The 17,483-nt window shown below is 53.9% G+C and overlaps 1 protein-coding gene across 3 annotated transcripts in view; it reads left to right on the top strand.

Moving 5' to 3' along the window:
* The first annotated feature begins 4,469 nt into the window (after positions 1-4,469).
* The window catches only part of CCM2 (CCM2 scaffold protein), a 42,463-nt gene continuing 29,449 nt past the window's right edge, over positions 4,470-17,483 (top strand). For all 3 annotated transcript variants that reach the window (XM_058725644.1, XM_058725643.1, XM_058725641.1), the window contains exon 1: positions 4,470-4,707. In XM_058725644.1, coding sequence (XP_058581627.1) covers positions 4,678-4,707 — 30 coding nt within the window. In that variant the 5' untranslated portion in view covers positions 4,470-4,677. The remainder of the gene's footprint in view (positions 4,708-17,483) is intronic.

Here is a 17,483-nt window from a genome sequence, read left to right as displayed (position 1 = left end):
TTCTTGAACACTCGAGAGCTTAGCCAGGGGAGACTGTGTCCATCTTTGTCTGGCCAGGTGCACATCATTTGTCTCATTAGAACTTGGACACAAAGAGGAATCCCACACAGTCTCTAAAGGGCCTTACAGTCTAGTAGAGGAAGTGTCCTAACATTAACTCTAGCTAATTAACTCTAGCATCAGGACACACAAAGTATTCTGGGGCTGGAGGAGGGAAAAACTGCATCCAAAGATTGAGTGGAGGAGAAGATACTTGAGCTGGGTGAAAATGCCCAACAGTCAAGTCCACTAGGGATAAACCTAATAGACCAGGTCTGGTTTATTAACCTGTTGCAAAGAGAGAACCCTAGAGATTTCTGTGTTGTGTCTCATGAGGAGACTGGAGAGGGAATTTTGTAAGGTTTGGGGTTGCACTGAATAATTCTGAGGAGGGGAGAGGGGAAGTGAGGGCCATCTTCAGATGGTTGCTGTCACAAAGTGTGGACCACTTAGTAACTGGGTCTTAGGTATTTTTGTTCATGAGGTGGGGCCACAGAGCAGGCTATGGAAGTTACCGGTAAGAAGGAAGAGGCTGTCAGGACACTTCACAGCTGAGTTGTGACCTTGGGAGAAATGTTTTCTGTTAACACTGTACTGGCTCATCAGTGCCTATTATAATAAACTGAATATACAAGTGGCCAGTGGCCAGACCATTTATGAAAATAGGCCCACGGCCTGCAGCAGCCCGCCCAAAACCAATGCCTCCTCTGCAGAAGCCCGCCCAGGAAGCCGGCTGCTCAAAGTCAGACTTGGGGCAATTCAGACTGCTGGCTCTGGTGACAACCCAGAAAGCCATACAATACCCTGTGACAGTCCAAATAAGCCAGATGGCCAGGACTCGGTCAATAACTGACATCTTACCTAAATTTTGTTCCCGGGTCCAACTCAGGACCAACCAGAGAAAATCGAACACAGGAGATGCCCCACTTCTCTAGAGTTCATCTCTGGCTCCCTCAGGCCCACAGCCCCCATCAGGGCACCCCTGAGTCCCCCTTTTCCACCATGAAGCTCTCCCCCTCTCTTGCTGCCTCTGGGCCTCTACCAGGCCAGGTGATGGAGTGACTCCCTCACTATTGCAGGCTCTGAACAAATATAGCCTTTTCTTGTTCTCATTTGGTGGGTCCTCATTATTTCCCTGGGTTCAAAGAGCTCCTGGGTTGGTGAGCACATGGTGGTGCTGGTGGATTGGTGACCTGGAGAGACATGGAATCCCCGTGTCCGTTCCTATACCTTGGTCCAGACATCTCTTTCATCTGGAGAGCTTACCTGTAGCTTTTGTCATATCCTTTTATAATAAGTTGGTAAACAGTCCGTGAACTCTTTTTCTGAGTTCTGTGAGCCACTCTAACAAGTTAATTGCACCTGAGGGAGGGTCATGGGAACCCCAATTCACATTCATAGCCAATTGGTCAGAAGCACAGATACCAGTTTGGACTCGTGGTTGGCATCTGAAGTGTGGGGGGTCTTGCAGGATGAAGCCCTCTATCTGTGGATCTGATGCCGTCTCCAGGTGGATGGTGCCAGAGTGAGTTACTGTGGGATACCCAGCTGATGTCACAGAATTGCTGGGTGTCAGGATCTGGTGTCAGAATCGCTGCAGGAGCGGTAGCTGTTAAGAGTAAAGGAGACACAGGAGGAGAGTGGTTTTTCCTAAAACATGGGCTACCGCAAGCTGTAGTAGTGTTATGGGCTGCTGAGAGTATAGAAAAAGAGTATGGGCACTGAGAGTATAGAAAAAGGTACGTTAGTGGGAGACCCAGAAGACCAGACCTCTGTGCTGGGGTGGGAGCCCTGGGCTGCACTGCTCATGTTTGCGGGGGTGGGTGCCAAACGATGCAGATGGAAGACTGAAAGATCATTTCCCCCACCTCTGCTCTATATGCCAAAGGGCCTGGAATACCTTTGGGAGTGCTAGGGACCAGCTATTTATTTGGTATCTGTCTCAAATAGGGTCCAAGGGATAGGCCAGTAAACGTAAAGAGAGCTCTGAAGAATGGGAGAATAGTAGAGGTAAGAAGGAGCCGCTATTCTGAGGGCTGGGATAAAGCCCCCGGGGGAAGAGACCTCCTTACCCCCAGGGCTGAGGTCCAACTTGCTTGGAGAGAGCCTAGCTACAGCTCACCAAATGGCGGAGAAGCGCTGGCAGGACGTCTGGCAGTCCCTCCGGAGTGCCAGGAAAGCTGTTCAGGGGCGCGCCTTTGCGGCTATAGGGCAGGAGCTGGAGCAGCGTGCTGGCAGCCTGCACCGCGGAGTCGGGTGCTCGCGGAACCTGGAGCTAGAAGAAGCCGTCCTTGGTGCGGGGAGGTGGGCTCCGGGGAGGCCTCTCCTTCTGCAGCTGTCAAGGGAACTCACTGGAGCCGGGCAGCAAAGCCCCTTCCTCCCGCACTGCCTCCCAGGGGGTTTCTTCCCCGGCACACCTCTGCAATGGCCCCACCTGGCAGGGGAAGAGCGCTCAGAGGGCCCAGCTCCATCCTGCAGGGCATGGAATGAGAGTGAACGCGCGGAACTAGAGATAACACACAACCGGCGCAGCAAGCAACATTGTAAAACATCAGTGGAGACAAGTAATGGTTTGTTTGGTATCAGTTTACATTCTAGCTGTGCTGCAAGGTTCTGGAAACAGTTTTTAAACATTTTTTTTTTTTTTTTGAGATAGGGCGTGAGCTCGGAGGGACAGAGAGGATCCAAAGAGGCTCTACGCTGGCAGCACACAGCCAGATCCGGAGCTCTAACCCACGAGCCACCCACGAGCTGTGAGATCATGACCTGAGCCTAAGCTGGGCGCTTTACCGATAGAGCCACCCAGGAACCCCTGTGCTGCAAGGCTCTTGCTAGCAGCTTGGCTTAGTGGCAAAATAGTGTCCTCCTGCTGCTGGCTCCCACTTGCAGTGTGGCGGGCAAACCACCAGACTCTCCAGACTCGTCTGTAAAAGGCGGCAGTTACCCTGGTGACCGTTAAGGTCATTGACTGTTACGGTGACTGTTCTGATAGGACCCAGGCGTTGCTAGTTACTGCATCCCCACCTTCCTGAGGGCTTGTCTGAGCAACACAGGCACTGCAGCAGAGGAAGTCGCGGAAAAGGGCACGGATGAGGCAGACGAAATTTAACGTTTATTTATTTTTGAGACAGAGAGAGACAGAGCATGAACGGGGAGGGGCAGAGAGAGAGGGAGACACAGAACCGGAAGCAGGCTCCAGGCTCTGAGCCATCAGCCCAGAGCCCGATGCGGGGCTCGAACTCACAGACCGCAAGATCGTGACCTGAGCTGAAGTCGGCGCTTAACCGACTGAGCCACCCAGGCGCTCCGAGGCAGACGAAATTTAGGCGCAGATTGAGAAAGATAAAGGAAGCGGCTTCGCCCCGCTGGCCCCGCCCAAGCCTTCCGGTGGCCCCGCCCCCAGCCCCCAATCTCCCTTCCCGCCCCCAGCCCCCAATCTCCCTTCCCGCCAGCCACGCCTTCCTATTCCTGTTGGCCCCGCCCACCCACCCGGCAGGCCCAGTCCTGGGTATCCTACCAGCCCTGCCCCCTTCCCCTTCCTGTCCTCACCTTCCGGCCGGCCTCGCCCCTTCCTGCCAGCCACGCCCTCCCTCCCCGCTAGTCCCGCCCCACCCGGCGGCTCGCACTCAACTCACATGGCCCGCCCCCGCCTTCCTGCCAGCCACGCCCACCCTTCCCGCTAGCCCCACACCACCCCTCCGGCCTCGCCGCCATCTCATAGGCCCCACCCTTCTCTTCGTGCCAGCCCCGCCTCCTTCCCATTCCCCCCTCTCCACTTTCTTGCCTCGTCCCTTCCCTACAGGCCCCGCTCTCACCTTCCTGCAGGCCACGCCCCTTCCAGCTAGCCTCTCCTATCCCCGCCTGTCCCGCCTTCATCTCACAGTCCACGCCCTCCCCGTCCTGCTAGCTCCACCCCCTTTGCCTTCTCGTCCCGACTTTCCTACCGGCTACGCACCTTCCCGACAGCCCCGCTCCTCCCACCAGGCCAGCCTCTTCTCCATACCTGGCCTTTACCTTTCTACCGGCCCGCCCTCCTCCTGGTAGCCCGCCCCTTCTCGCAGGCCCGACCTGCTCTTATGGCGTGCCCAGCCACGCCCTGCTCTTATCACTAGCCCCTCCCCTTTCCCCGCCCCCGCCCCCTGTTTCCATTGGGCCGGAGCGCGGCTTTCCCGAGCGCGAAGCAGGCCGGGAAATTGGCTGCCCTAAAGATGGCGGCAGAATTGAAAAGTTGGAACCACTACTGCGGCCCTGAGGGGCGGGGCCCGGGCTGGGGGTCGGGCTGGGGGCGGGGCAGGCGCGCTCTCACCCCGCCGAAGGGCAATGGGGCGGGAGAGGGGCGCGGCAGACGCGCTCCCGCGGCCGCGAAGGGGCGGGGCGCACCGGGAGCGTCCCCGGCCGCCCCGAGGGGTGGGGGCGGGGCGGGGCGCGGGGCGGGGCCGCGCCTCGGCCCGGAAGTGCGGGGTGCGGGGTGCGGGGTGCGGACGTCCCCTGGCGGCCGCGGCCGGAAACTGCGGCCGCGCGGGCGGGAGGCGCAGGAGCGGCGGCGGCGGCGGCCGCGGGGCCGGGCGAGCATGTAGCGGCCACGGGCGGCGCGGGGCTCCCGGGGCGGGCCGGGCCGCGGGGGCCGCTCGCGGCGACATGGACGAGGAGGGCAAGAAGGGCAAAAAGGTGAGCGTGCGCGGGCGCGCGCCCCCCGGGGGCCGGGCGTGGGGCGAGCTGGACCCCGGGGCCGGGCGGAAGGGCCGGCGCCGGGGGTGGACCGGGAAGGTCCCCCGGGGTCGCGCTTCGGCCGGCCGGCGCGGGGTTCGGGAGGTCTGGTTGGAGGTCGGGCGTGGAGAGGTCGGGGGGAGCGCGGTCGGCGGGCGGGCAGGCGGGAGCTGGAGCGCGCGCGGCCGGGCCCGGGACAGGGCCGCGGGGGTCGGTGCGCGCGGCCGGGGGTGGGCGGCGCGCCCCCGGACAATGCGGTTAGGTGGTCCTGGGCCCGGCCGGCGCGGCGGGGGAGGAAGGGGCCACGCCTTTCCTCCCCTTCCGGCCAGTGCACCCCCCCCTCGCCCCCAAACCGGGCTCTGCACATGGCCATCCCCGCGGGTCAGCGACCGGGGGCTGCCGCGGAGCCGGTCCCAAAGTTTTCCGGGGCCGCAGCCCTGGGGACAATGGGGGGTTCGGCCAGCCCCAACAAGGGCTGCTCAGCGGACCCGGGTGGGAGCAGAGGCTGCACCCTGCAGGGCAGCCGCTCGCCGGCCGAGGTTTGCTCTGCCCGAGTGTAGCCGAACGATTTCAGTGACGCTACATTTGGCAGTTGTGTCTCGGACATAGTTCAGGAGGCGCCGTACTTAGTTCCTGCAGTTTTAAAAGTGTGGCTTTAATTATAGGCTGGAGTCGTTGGTACGCTCAGCGGGGTAAGCTGGAAAATGGGTCTTAGTGCTAAAGGATTTGTCTTCTGCAGAGTTTCGGTAGTGTGCACTTCGTGCGCGAGCTTAACACAGACCTTGGTGGGTCCTCCGAGCTTCGCAGCGGGAGCTGGCCCCGGCCATGACCTTCCATGACCCCTCCGCAGCACCGTGCTTTACAAGGCGCCCCGTTTTAAAAAGGCTGTATTTGAGGTCCAGTAGCGGGGGTCTTCAGGGGGTCGTGCCCAGCTTGTCCTCACTTTCTTTCCGGGTTGTTGTGTTGTGAGCGCTCTCGCTTCTAGTTTTGCAGTTGCCTACAGAGATGGTTAAGTCTGGAAAACAGCCCAAGAAAGTGATTCAGCCTGCAAGCGCCAGACTGCAGAGTGAGGCTGCCCACCTGGGGGGAAAGCTCCAGAAGAGTCAGTGCACTCCATTCTGCTGTGCTGCAGGCAGGCAGCAGGTGGGCCGGGACGCCCAGGACACGGCCTGTCCCCAGTGCATGGCTGCCAGAGGAGCTGTGTCCCAGCACAGCACCAGTCTTGGCCTCCAGGTATATTTCACACCCAGGCCAGATGGTGCTGGCTAAGGAGAGTCACTCCCTTTGAATGGATGCTAACCTGTCTATGATGGGGAAGCATAGGGTAGGCTGAATTCTTTCTAGAGCCTTCCTTCTAGCAGGTTTGGTAGAAACAATATTCAGCAGTGTTGAGAGAGACGGGAAATCAGTGAGGCATTCCTGAGCTTTTGAAATAGAAGTGACAAGCCAGCAAAACTCAAGAGTTTTGGAGTTGGGGCGGTGTTGAGATTCAGGCTAGAGAGAAGGTTAAAGATGAATTTCATTGTCTCTGTTAGAGAAGATAATCTCTTGTTACATAGTTGTCCAAGTCAGGCTTCAGTGTTTCTCTGTATCCTACCACTGCCCTACCTCTTTTTCCCACGGGGGCGGCGGGGGGGGGGGGGGGGGGGGGCGTGGTGCCGGTCCCAGCCGGCTCTGGGACACGAGTTCCCATCCAGGCCACCACTTAGCACACTTTCTCTGTTGCTGTCTGCCAGGCATAACTGCTCTGCTCCTCCATTCAGTGTGAGGTCACTTCCAACTCACGAAATTTGGTGCTTATGTTGTTCTCGTTGGGGTAAACTAACCAGATTAATCTATTTTAAAACTGATACACAAAGGGGGGCACCTGGGTGGCTCAGCCGGTTAAGAGTCTGACTTCAGCTCAGGTCCTGATCTCACGGTTTGTGAGTTCAAGCCCTGCATAGGGCTCTGTGCTGACAGCTCGGAGCCTGGAGCCTGCTTTGAATTCTGTGTCTCCCTCTCTGTCCCTCCCCCACTCGCACTCTGTCTCTCTTTCTCTCTTAAAAGTAAATAAACATTAAATTAAAACCTGATACACAGAACTCAATAGCTAAAATAGCAGAAGTAATGACCTCATCATTTTATGAAAGTACAATTTGGGCATGTAAATTCTCTCTTCAGGGGTGCCTGGGTGGCTCTGTCAGCTAAGCATCCAACTTTGGCTCAGATCATGATCACACGGTTTGTGAGTTTGAGCCCTGCATCGGGCTCTGTGCTGACAGCTCAAAGCCTGGAGCCTGCTTTGGATTCTGTGTCTCCTTTTCTCTCTGCCCTCCTCTGCTCGTGTTCTGTCTCTTTCTTAAAAGTAAATGTTTAAAAAATTTAACATAAATTCTATCTTCAAGTTAGCTCCCTCAAAAAATGCAGATTTGACCTTTATTTTTAATTTTTATTTAAAGGTTTTTAAGGTAACCCTTAGGTCCATCGTGGGGCTTGAACTCATGACCCTGAGATCATGAGTTGCATGCTCTACTGGCCAAGCCAGCCAGGCACCCCCAGATTTAACCTTTAAAAACATGGATTGATAGGCTTTTTCAGGTCTTCAGACCCCAGTCAAGCAGTTATTCAGGCTTGTTCTAACGTGGCCTATTTATTTCCTCGGGATGGGAATCTGTGAGCTGCCAGAGAATAAATAGAACAGAGTGGGTTTCATACAGAGTGGCCCCAGGTACAGCCCTGTCCTTTTTTTTTTTTTTTTTATTAAAAAAAATTTTTTTTATGTTTACTTTTTTGAGAGAGAGAGAGAGAGAGAGAGAGAATCTGAAACAGGCTCCAGGCTCTGAGCTGTCAGCACAGAGCCCGACGCAGGGCTCGAACTCGTGAACTGTGAGATCGTGACCTGAGCTGAAATCAAGAGTCGGACACTTAACTGACTGAGCTGCCCACGTGCCCCTGGACCAATGCCTTTATATGTTCGTCTCTCCAGCCGTCAGAGAGCCTTCTCCACGGGCGTGTGTGTGTGTGCGTGCAAATATTTGTATACCTGAAATGAAACTTTAAAGAAATGGTGTTTAATATAAGCAATACACTCTGATTTTTTTATTCTGTTTTCCCCTCCCTCCCATTAAAAAACTGCCAGTCACGCTTTGTCGCAGCCGGAACTGCTGAGGTGAATTAGCCAAAGGCACTTGGGGTGAATCCCTTGTTTCATCTTTCCTCTCGGGTGGTTTTCAACGGTGATTCTTGGGTGACCATGTGGTGCCCCGAGCATGGAGGCAGGAAGAGCAGTGCACGACGTGCCTGGCAGAGACTGTAGGTCAGGCGGCCAGTAGGTGAGTCCAGGGAGACCAGCAACTGTGAGGCTCATTCCTCTCTGAATCGGAGAGCGTTACACAGGCTCCACGCCCAGCGCGGAGCCTGTCGCGGGGCTTGAACTCACGACCGACCATGAGATCAGGACCTGAGCTGAGGGTCAAGAGTCCAGCCCTCAACCCACCGAGCTACCCAGGTGCCCTGAGATAGTATCCTGTATTTATTAATTTCCAACATGAGGAACGTGGAATCCCTGCCACCTTCAGTCAGATTCCGTGATCCACTGGCCACTGTGCTTTAGAGTCCGAAGGCGCCAGAACCTTGCAGGGCTTGGCTGTTACTGCTCTGAGCATCATTCGGGAGGAATGTCGTGTGGAGGAAAACATCTCTTTCAGCAACCGTACCGTGATGGGCGCGGCTCTGAGGTGAGAATGCCGTCAGCCCTCTGCCCGTGAGGTCAGGGACGAGTGCCTTTTGTCCCAGTGCGCTTGGTCGCCGCGGTGACCGCTGGTCTCATGTTTCTTCATTTCTGTCGGCAGCCCGGCTCTGTGGTGGGAGTCAGACTGTAGGTTTAACACACGGCATCTTCCAGTTTGTTCATCCCAGTGCCTTTGACCTGCCACGTGCAGTGAGGAGAAGGGCTAAGGACACTGCACTTGTTGGGGCCATCACCTCTCACACGTCATTGGAGAAGGAGGGGGCCAGCGCCACTGCGTCGGGAGAGACACGGTGGGCAGCAGCCTGTCTCATGTGGGCGCCAGTTCATGACGCTCAGCAGCGGGGGAGGTGCAGGGACAGCCTGGGCCCAGTGGGGTGGGGGGATTTGGGCCCCAGCTGCAGCAGAAGACCCCGGAGGTTTTCGTACGCCTTTAAGAACTGTTTGTTGGCACTGACCGTGTGCTGGACTGGACGCTGGGGGACACATGAGCTCTGTGGCCACTGAGCTGGAGATGCGGCTCAGAGGGCAGATGAGAGTGAAGTTGGAGAAAGCTTTGATGAGAGTGCGCAAGACCCCTGTTGTTATGAAGACGTCAGGTGCAGGGATGGAGACAATCTTGTACTAGAGTTCCTGTGCCCTGAGTGCAAACATCATCGGTCTTCTCATCCAGCATGTTCCCAGCTGTGATGGGCTGGACCAGGGCCCCCCAGTCCTCATGGGGAAGCCTGGACCCCCGGCACCCCAGAGCTGGTGTGTAGGTGCAGACGGGTCTTTGAGGAGGTGATGGAGGTAAAACAAGGTCACGAATGTGGGTTCTACTCCAATGTGACTGGTGTCCCTATAGAAAGACAGCTGGGACACAGACATGCACGGAGGGACAACCACGTGAGGATACGGAGATGACACGGCCATCTGCACCCCTGGAGAGGCCTCGGGAGGGACCAGCCCGGCTGCGCCTGGATCTGGGACGAGCAGGATTGGGAAAGAATAACTGTGTTGTCTGAGCCACCTGGTCTGGTGCTTTGTCAAGGCCATTCGAGACATCAGGGTGATGTGGCCAGAGTCTGTGCTCGAACTCTGTTGGGGGGAGTGGTCTCAATGTAGCCCAGGGGTTCTGATTGTCCCCACTGACCCCTCAGACACGGATGAGCCACTCAGTGGCAGGATGATGCGTCGCACACTCGGGATGTGTAGCCCATGACAGGCTCGGTGCCTGGGGGTCTGCAGCGGGGGGCGGGCTGAGGGTGTCCGTCCTGCCCCGTGGTCTGCACAGGTACATGTCTCTGCCCTTCCCCATCTCTCAGCCCAGGAACGGCAGCTTGGTTTTAATGGTTCCGCAGGGAGCTCCGCTTTGGATTTGTCAGTGGACAAATAAAAAGGAAATCCCCCCCTCCTGCCTCAGCCAGTGCCAGAAATGTTACACTGTTTCCTCTTGGCACTGTAAAAGTAGCAGTTTCTGGCCACGCTGCCAAGAACTGGGGCACCTGATTGTGGGCATTGGATCCGAGCAGTGAAACCATCCCTTCGCCAGGTGCAGCAGGCAGTCGGAACTGGGGCTTTTGTCTGAGGCTTAGGGTGCTGGGTGTCCTGTAACTCGGGAGGCGGGAAGAACAGTGGACTTCTCAAAGAGCGGCTGGTGTGGGCGGGTGTGGCGCCATGCACTCGTGCGTGGTGGACTGCTCGACCTGCTGTCCCATGTGACTCTGAGAAGGAGACTTCTGTCTTTGAGTCTTTACGGTCCGTCCTATGGTTAGAGTTGCACGCGGTGTCTTTCCCCAAATCCACTATGCCTCCTGGGTATTGTTACAACCTCCCTGCGCTCAGGCGTGGTTCAGAATCCCTCGCTGTAGACCTGGTGGGGACACAGTTCACTGATTTCATGCCTGTGTGTCAGGTCTGTCATCCTGTGTGTCACATGTCATGAAACGTCCCAGGTCTAAGTGCCAGTAGACACGTCACCATACATGGCTCTAACCAGTTCATGTTTGGCGGGGGAGCAGTGGCCGGAGCCGACCTGCCCTTGTGTGCCCTGATGTCGGACCCATTTCCGGCCCCGTTACGAGGCTCCTTTCCCCCAGCACTGAATCTTCAGCCCCCTCTGTGGAGGGAGAGTGTACAGTCCGCCCCCCAGTATTTTATTATGAATGTTTTTGAATACACTGAAGTTGAAAGATTTTACAGTAAATACCTGTCCGCCCACTCCCTAGATTCTACCGTGAATGTTTGCTGTGCTTGTCTTGTCCCGTACCTACTCCTCTGCTTCTGTCTGGACCCCCATCAACTCACTTTGTCCTCCTGATGCACTTGAGACATCATTCGCTTCGATCTGAGTATGGCAACGTGCACATCATTAGCTAGAGTTCAGTGCTGTTTACAGGTTTTTTTTGCAGTTCTCTGTGCAACCGATATAGAGCGAAGTGTGTGTTGTCAACTAAATTTTGACAGTTGTGCATACATACAGCCCAAACCCCTGCCAAGATGTAGGCCGTTTCCCTCACTCAGAAAGGTCCCTCGTGCCATCCCTGGGGCGGGTGTCGTGCCAATCGTGTCCACTCTGGAAGAGTTCTGCGGGGTTACTTTCTGTTCTCAAACCTCACACGTGGGTTCACGCAGTACACGTTCTTGTGTGCTTGGACCCCGTTACCCAGCATCACGGCTCTGAGACTCATCCGTCGTGTCGAGTGGCGCTCTGTTGTGCGCAGAGAGCACAGCATGTTGATGCGTTCGTCTGCCGCTGGCCCTTCGGGTCCGTTCCAGCTTCGGGCTCTTAGGAGGAGCTCAGAACGTTTGTGAGCAAGTCAGTGCGTGGATGTATCTTGTCGTTTCTTTTGGGCAAATACCAAATGCTGGCATTGCCAAGTATATGGTAACCACGTTTTAACTTTGAGACACCGCCCCACGGCTCCCCAGTATCTTTGTCACCTAATTGTGGCAGCTACTGCGAGACTGGGCGCTCAGATCTCGGGAGATCATCCTGGGTTTGTTTTCTGTAGTTCCGTTCATTTTGGCTTCAATCTTTTTTCTAAAGGATGTACACATTCAGGATCATTGTGTCATTGAAATGACTCTTTTTCATTGTGAAACAATCATCTTTATTTCTGGTATTATTTCTTGTTTCGAAATCTACTTTGCCTGATGTTAATATAGGCACACCAGCTTGGTTTTTTTTTGTTTTTTTTTTTGCGTTTCTGAAAATCTCTTTATTGTCTAGGTAAATAGAAGGGTGCTAGATTCTCATATCTGCTTCTGCATTCAGTCTGTTGCTATATGTGGTTTTGGTTGAAAAGTATGAAGAAAATCTGGCCTCACACGGATATGTAGCTGGAAAAGGAAGAAATATTTTAATACGTTTTCAGATAATGGTGGATTCTTTTTTTTTTTAATTTTTTTGATTCTTTTTAAAAAAATTATTGCTTTATTAGTTTTTTAAAGGGCTCCACACCCAGGGTTGGGCTTGAACTCCAGCTCCTAGGATCAAGAGTCACATGCTCTACTGAGTGAGCCAGCCAGGTGCCCCAGTGGTGGTTTTTCTTTCTTTCTTTCTTTTTTTTTTTTTTTTAAATAAATATGTTTACTTATTTTTGAGAGACAGCAAGTGGGAGAGGGGCAGAGAGAGGGAGAGAGAGAATTCCAAGCAGGCTCTGAGCTGTCAGCCCAGAGCCCCAGGTGGGGCTCAAACTCATGAACTGTGAGATCATGACCTGAGCTGAAATCAAGAGTCAGACACATAACTGACTGAGCCCCCGGCTTGTTATTGATACTATACCAAAACTCAACAAATGGTGGTCTCCTAATGGCTAGTCACAATGTGCAGTTGGAAAGCACTGTCATAAACTTTTCATGTTCTGTGCCGTTGAACCACACCAGCTTCCTTCGACTGCACATGGGCATACTATGTCTCCCAGCGTGTCTATAGCTTTGTATCTAAACTGCATCTCTTACAATCCACGTACTGCTTGTGTGGTTGTTACGCCTTTCTAATCTAGTCTAACAACTTGTGCCTTTTAATTTTGCCTTCACGGGGCGCCTGGGTGGCTCAGTCGGTTAAGCGTCCGACTTCGGCTCAGGTCACGATCTCGCGGTCCGTGAGTTCAAGCCCCGCGTCAGGCTCTGGGCTGATGGCTCAGAGCCTGGAGCCTGCTTCCAGTTCTGTGTCTCCCTCTCTCTCTGCCCCTCCCCCGTTCATGCTCTGTCTCTCTCTGTCTCAAAAATAAATAAAAAACATTAAAAAAAAATTTAATTTTGCCTTCACAGGTAATGTAATTATTGATAGCCATTTTACTGTTCATTTCCTGTTTCTCTTCTGTGCTTTGATCCTCCCTTCTAGTCTTTTTTGGGATCGAGTATTTTTAGGGTTCTGTTGTATTGCTAACCACTCTAGTTTGGCCTGCTGTGGGGGCTGTAGGGTGCACAGACAGCCACAAATCACTGCCATGCTCCCCCCCCTCCCTTTTTTAAGTGGGCTTCTTGCCTGGCGTGAAGCCCAACACAGGACTTGAACTTATGACCCTGAGGTTGAGACCTGAGCTGAGATCAAGCGGCAGATGCTTGACCGACCAAGCCCCCAGGCGCCCTGCCATGTTCTTTCTTGTCCTGCTGCGGGAGACTGTCAGCAGTCTAGCTCCTGATTTATTCCTGTACGTGTTGTAAAGCCAGCATTATCATTTTTGCTTTAAACAATTGATTTTTTCAGGGTGCCTGGGTGGCTCAGTCGGTTGAGCATCCAACTCTTGATTTTGGCTCTGGTCATGGTGTCGCGATTTGTGGGATCAGGCCCCGCGTTGGGCTCTGCGCTGACAGCTCGGAGCCTGGAGCCTGCTTTGGATTCTGTGTCTCCTTCTCTCTCTGCCCCTCCCCATTCATGCTCTGTCTCTCTTTGTCGCTCAAAAATAAATAAATGTTAAAAAAATTAAAAACAAAACAATTGATTTTTGCTTTTTTATATTGAAATAATTTTAATTGTGCGTGAAATTGCATAACTAGCACACAGAGTCCCTGTATACCTTCCCCCCCAAACTCCCCGGCTGTTAACATTTCTAAATCGTTTAAGAGTTGATTGCCGACGTGATGCCCCATGACCCTGTTGCCTTCATTGTGTGTTTCCCAGGTGCAAGGACCCTCCAACGTCAGTCAGACTGTTGTGATCAGGAAAATTAGCATCAGTCCAGTATTGCTGCCTGGTTCTCAGACCTCATCCACACTTGCTAACTGACGCTGATTTGCTCTCTGGTGACACTGACCCATCACTTCCCAGGTTTCTGCATTTTAAAGTCTGTTCTTATTTTACTCACAAGGCTATAATCTTTTATTATCATTATTTACTTTTAAGTTCAAATTGTCCCAAACTCAGCCAAAGGGAGCCACTTTAGGCTGGCTCTGGTCTCTATTTATTTATCAAAGTTTGTGGATTTGAGAGCGAGAGAGAGTATGAGGGACAGAGAGAGAGAGGGAGAGAGAGAGAGAGAGAATCCAAAGGAACTCCGCATTGTCAGTGCAGAGTCTGATGCAGGGCTCGAGCCCACACACCATGAGATCATGACCTGAACTGAAATCAAGAGTCCAGACACTAAACTGACTGAGCCGCCCGTGTGCCCCTGGTGTCATTTTAGTTTTAATTGTGGTAAAAAACCCATCACCTACCTTTTACCATTTTAACTTTATTTATTTACTTATTGTTAAATTTTTTTAAAATCTTTATTTAATTTTGAGAGAGACACAATGTGAGAGCAGGAGAGGGACGGAGAGAGGGAGACACAGAATCTGAAGCAGGCTCCAGGCTCCGAGCTGTCAGCACAGAGCCTGACACGGGACTCGAACCCACCGTTCATTAGATCATGACCCGAGCTGAAGTCGGACACTCAACTGACTGAGCCACCCAGGTGCCCCTTAACCATTTTTTTAAATCTTTATTTATTTTTGAGAGATAGAGAGAGCATGAGCAGGGGGGGCAGAGAGAGATGAGACAGAGAATCCCAAACAGACTCTGTACTGACAGCTCAGAGCCTGACACAGGGCTCAAACCCAAGAACCGTGAGATCATGATCTGAGCTGAAGGCAGACACTTAACCGCCCGTGCCATCCACGTGCCCCGCCAGTCTGGTCATGTTAAGTGTGTTCACATTGTTGCATGGCTGGTGGCTTTTGACCAGTCCCCAGTATTCTATGAGCTCTCACTTACATTTGCTACAAGATGTTCTGGGCTAATCTGCAGCTTTCCTGCCCCAGCCCAGAACCAGACATTTGTCCAGGGGCCTGGTTGTTCTCAGTGGAGGTGGTTTCTAGAAACCAAGATCTGGTCAGTGGATGTGTTCACTGCTGTGGGGGTGTTGTTACTTCTACGAGGGGACTAGTAACCTCTTGTGGATTATTTTTCTTGACAGCGTATTTTTGGAGAGCTTTCATTATGCATTTGTTACTCCTCTTTGGGGCTCGGTGGCATTTTCCCTTGGATTAATAGGATTCATAATTCAACAGTAGCCTATTTATAGAATTTTACGTTGTCATTTTGCTCCAAAAGAAAATGCAGAGATTGGCTGTCTACTAACCTTTCACACGTGTGTACTGTCTGCATGGATTAGTTCCCCAAAATGGAATTGTCAGGAAGGCTTACGTACATTTGTAATTTTAGTAGGTACCTGTAAGTTGTTCCCTACAGCAGTACAGGTTTTGATTCTGGTTATCAGACTGTTGAATGCTTGTCAAGCCAATAGGTGGAAATGGTATTTGCTAATAATTTGGGGATTTATTTTCCAAAATGAACTTACATTTTTTCTTACTGAAAAATGCACAGCTGAGAAAAAGTAGCAAAATATATTTAAGAAATAAATGGAAAAAAATCCCATCTTCTAGAAACAACCATTAGAGCTTTTCAGGTGGCTTTCTTACATGTGCGTTCTTTTCTGTGTTTGTGCACGGTTGTATTTCCTTGGTTTCATTCATTGCAAACACTGGTTTAGTGCCCACTGAGTGCAGGGCTTTCTGGGGAACTGTCACTGCCTTCCCAGAACTCCTTCACCATCTGCTGGGGGAGCTTTTAGTGCCATGAAATAGAGAGAGTGAGTGCTGTTAGAAGGAGCACAGGGCGGTGGGTCAGGATGTGCACTTTGCAAAATGAGTGGATTCTCTGAAGGGCCCTTCTTCCATCTCCTTGCTATCTTCACCTTGTCACGTGGTCCTCTTGTTGCTGGACAAGTAGGGCCCACCCTGCCTGCCCCTGCTGGGCTGCTCCTTGGTGACCAGCACAGATTTCTGTAGCTACATCTGGCCTGTGTAGAGACAAGCAGGAGGTGGAGCTCACCTGTGAGGAGTTACTTGTCCTGGAAGAAGGTGGAGGCATCAGGGTAACTGGTTGCAGGCATCCCTTGAAGATTCTGTTGTGTTTTAATGCCTGTTACAAAGAGACATCCGCGGACCCTATTTCTGGGGTGACCCTTCTGCGTCTGTGTGAAGTGTTCTTGTAAATTTGCTCCTATAGCTGAAGTTTTGCTGTAATTACCAGAGGGAGAAAACCCGGTTGCGGCACACCCTGTCAGCGGTGTTTTATCACCTGGGGCATGCAGAGAAGACACCATGCGACAGCCACGGATCTCCTGGAGCATCCTGCTTGGGAACCCTCATTTCCAGAGCTCCTCCTGAGTGTCTGGATCCTACACATTATAAGAAACTCGTGTTTATCTCCTCAGTGCCACAGCATTTTGGAAGGGGCATGATTTGACTTTTGCAGGGAGGTCCTGGACACCTGGCCTGCCTCGTGTCCCCAGTGCCTGCCTTCAGCTGTGGGACATGGTTGTCTGACCCCCTGTTTTGCTTCATCCGTTGTTGGGGTTTGGCCATGGAATGAGTGGCGCCCCTTATTGGTCCCTTGTCCTGGACAGAACGAGCCCCGTGCCCACCAACAGGGGATTGCGGGGAGGGCCTCACCCAGAACCCAGACGTACTGCGTGGCCACCACGAAGCTGCCCCTGCTGGGGCTCCCCAGCAGCCCCCGCAGGGTGTCTCGCAGTTCCTTCTGCAGGAGTGTGGCCTTCCCATCACAGGCCAAGAGCCCGGGCGCTCAGTCTGAGGCCGGCAGGAGGGGGCCCGTGTACTCAGGGTGCTCCAGCTGGGCAGTGGCGCTGATGTGCAGCAGCTTCTGGAAGGTGCTCTGGTCCTTTGGGGACTCGCTGCCTGAGGCAGAACGAGAAGGGAGGGTGAGCCAAGGTTGACGCCGGGCGAGAGAAAGAGGGGGACCAGGCAGGGGACAGTGACACCCTCGCCTCCAAGTGACCCTGAACTTGGCATCATCAGGGGCAGAGACAAGAGGTCATGAGGGCCACGTATAGGGAGGGAACGAGGGGGGCGGAAACGGGGGGACTGGTCCCTGGTGGGCGGCGGGGAGCTGCTTGCCTCCAGCCACACTGGGAGGAAGCTGTGGAAAACCCACACGTGGACGAAGCCTCCTGTGTGTCCCGAGAGGCTGTGCGATGTTGGGTGTCCCCTCTGCTGTTGGTGGCCGTGGGGCCTGCCTGTGTGGGGCTGTCCGTGGTCCTGTCCAGGTGGCTCGGGGTGACCTGGGGAAGCCAGGCCATTGCCTTCGCCTTTGTCACGACCTGCCCTTTAGGCAGAAGTGCGGAAACGCCTGGTACCCTTGCAGGTGGTGCTCTCTGGAGGCCATCAATCAACCAGGACTCCCCCCAGAATGAGGCCCACCGTCACTTGGCACGTGGGGGCGTCATGCAGCCCATGGAGAGGTCAGATGGCGACGGGCTGCTCCTTGTCTCCTCCTCAGAGGGCGCACGAGGGGCCAGCAGTGGTGGCGGCACGTTCAGGCCCAGTTACTTAGCCGGGTGGCGTGGGGGCAACAGCCCTGCTGTTTGGGGGCTCCATGCACCATGGCTTCTGCCCAACTTGGGCTCCGTCGTGTGTCTTGGCCCCTCTAGGGGTGACGGCCTTACCGCGTGGCGGCATCGATGCCCTGAGCCGTGTCTGCCAAGCACCCCAGCACCAGTGCTCACGTCAGCACGGG

This window comes from Neofelis nebulosa, chromosome 4 (assembly GCF_028018385.1).
Source record: "Neofelis nebulosa isolate mNeoNeb1 chromosome 4, mNeoNeb1.pri, whole genome shotgun sequence".
NCBI lineage: Eukaryota > Metazoa > Chordata > Mammalia > Carnivora > Felidae > Neofelis > Neofelis nebulosa.
This window is presented reverse-complemented; position numbering and strand designations above follow the sequence as displayed.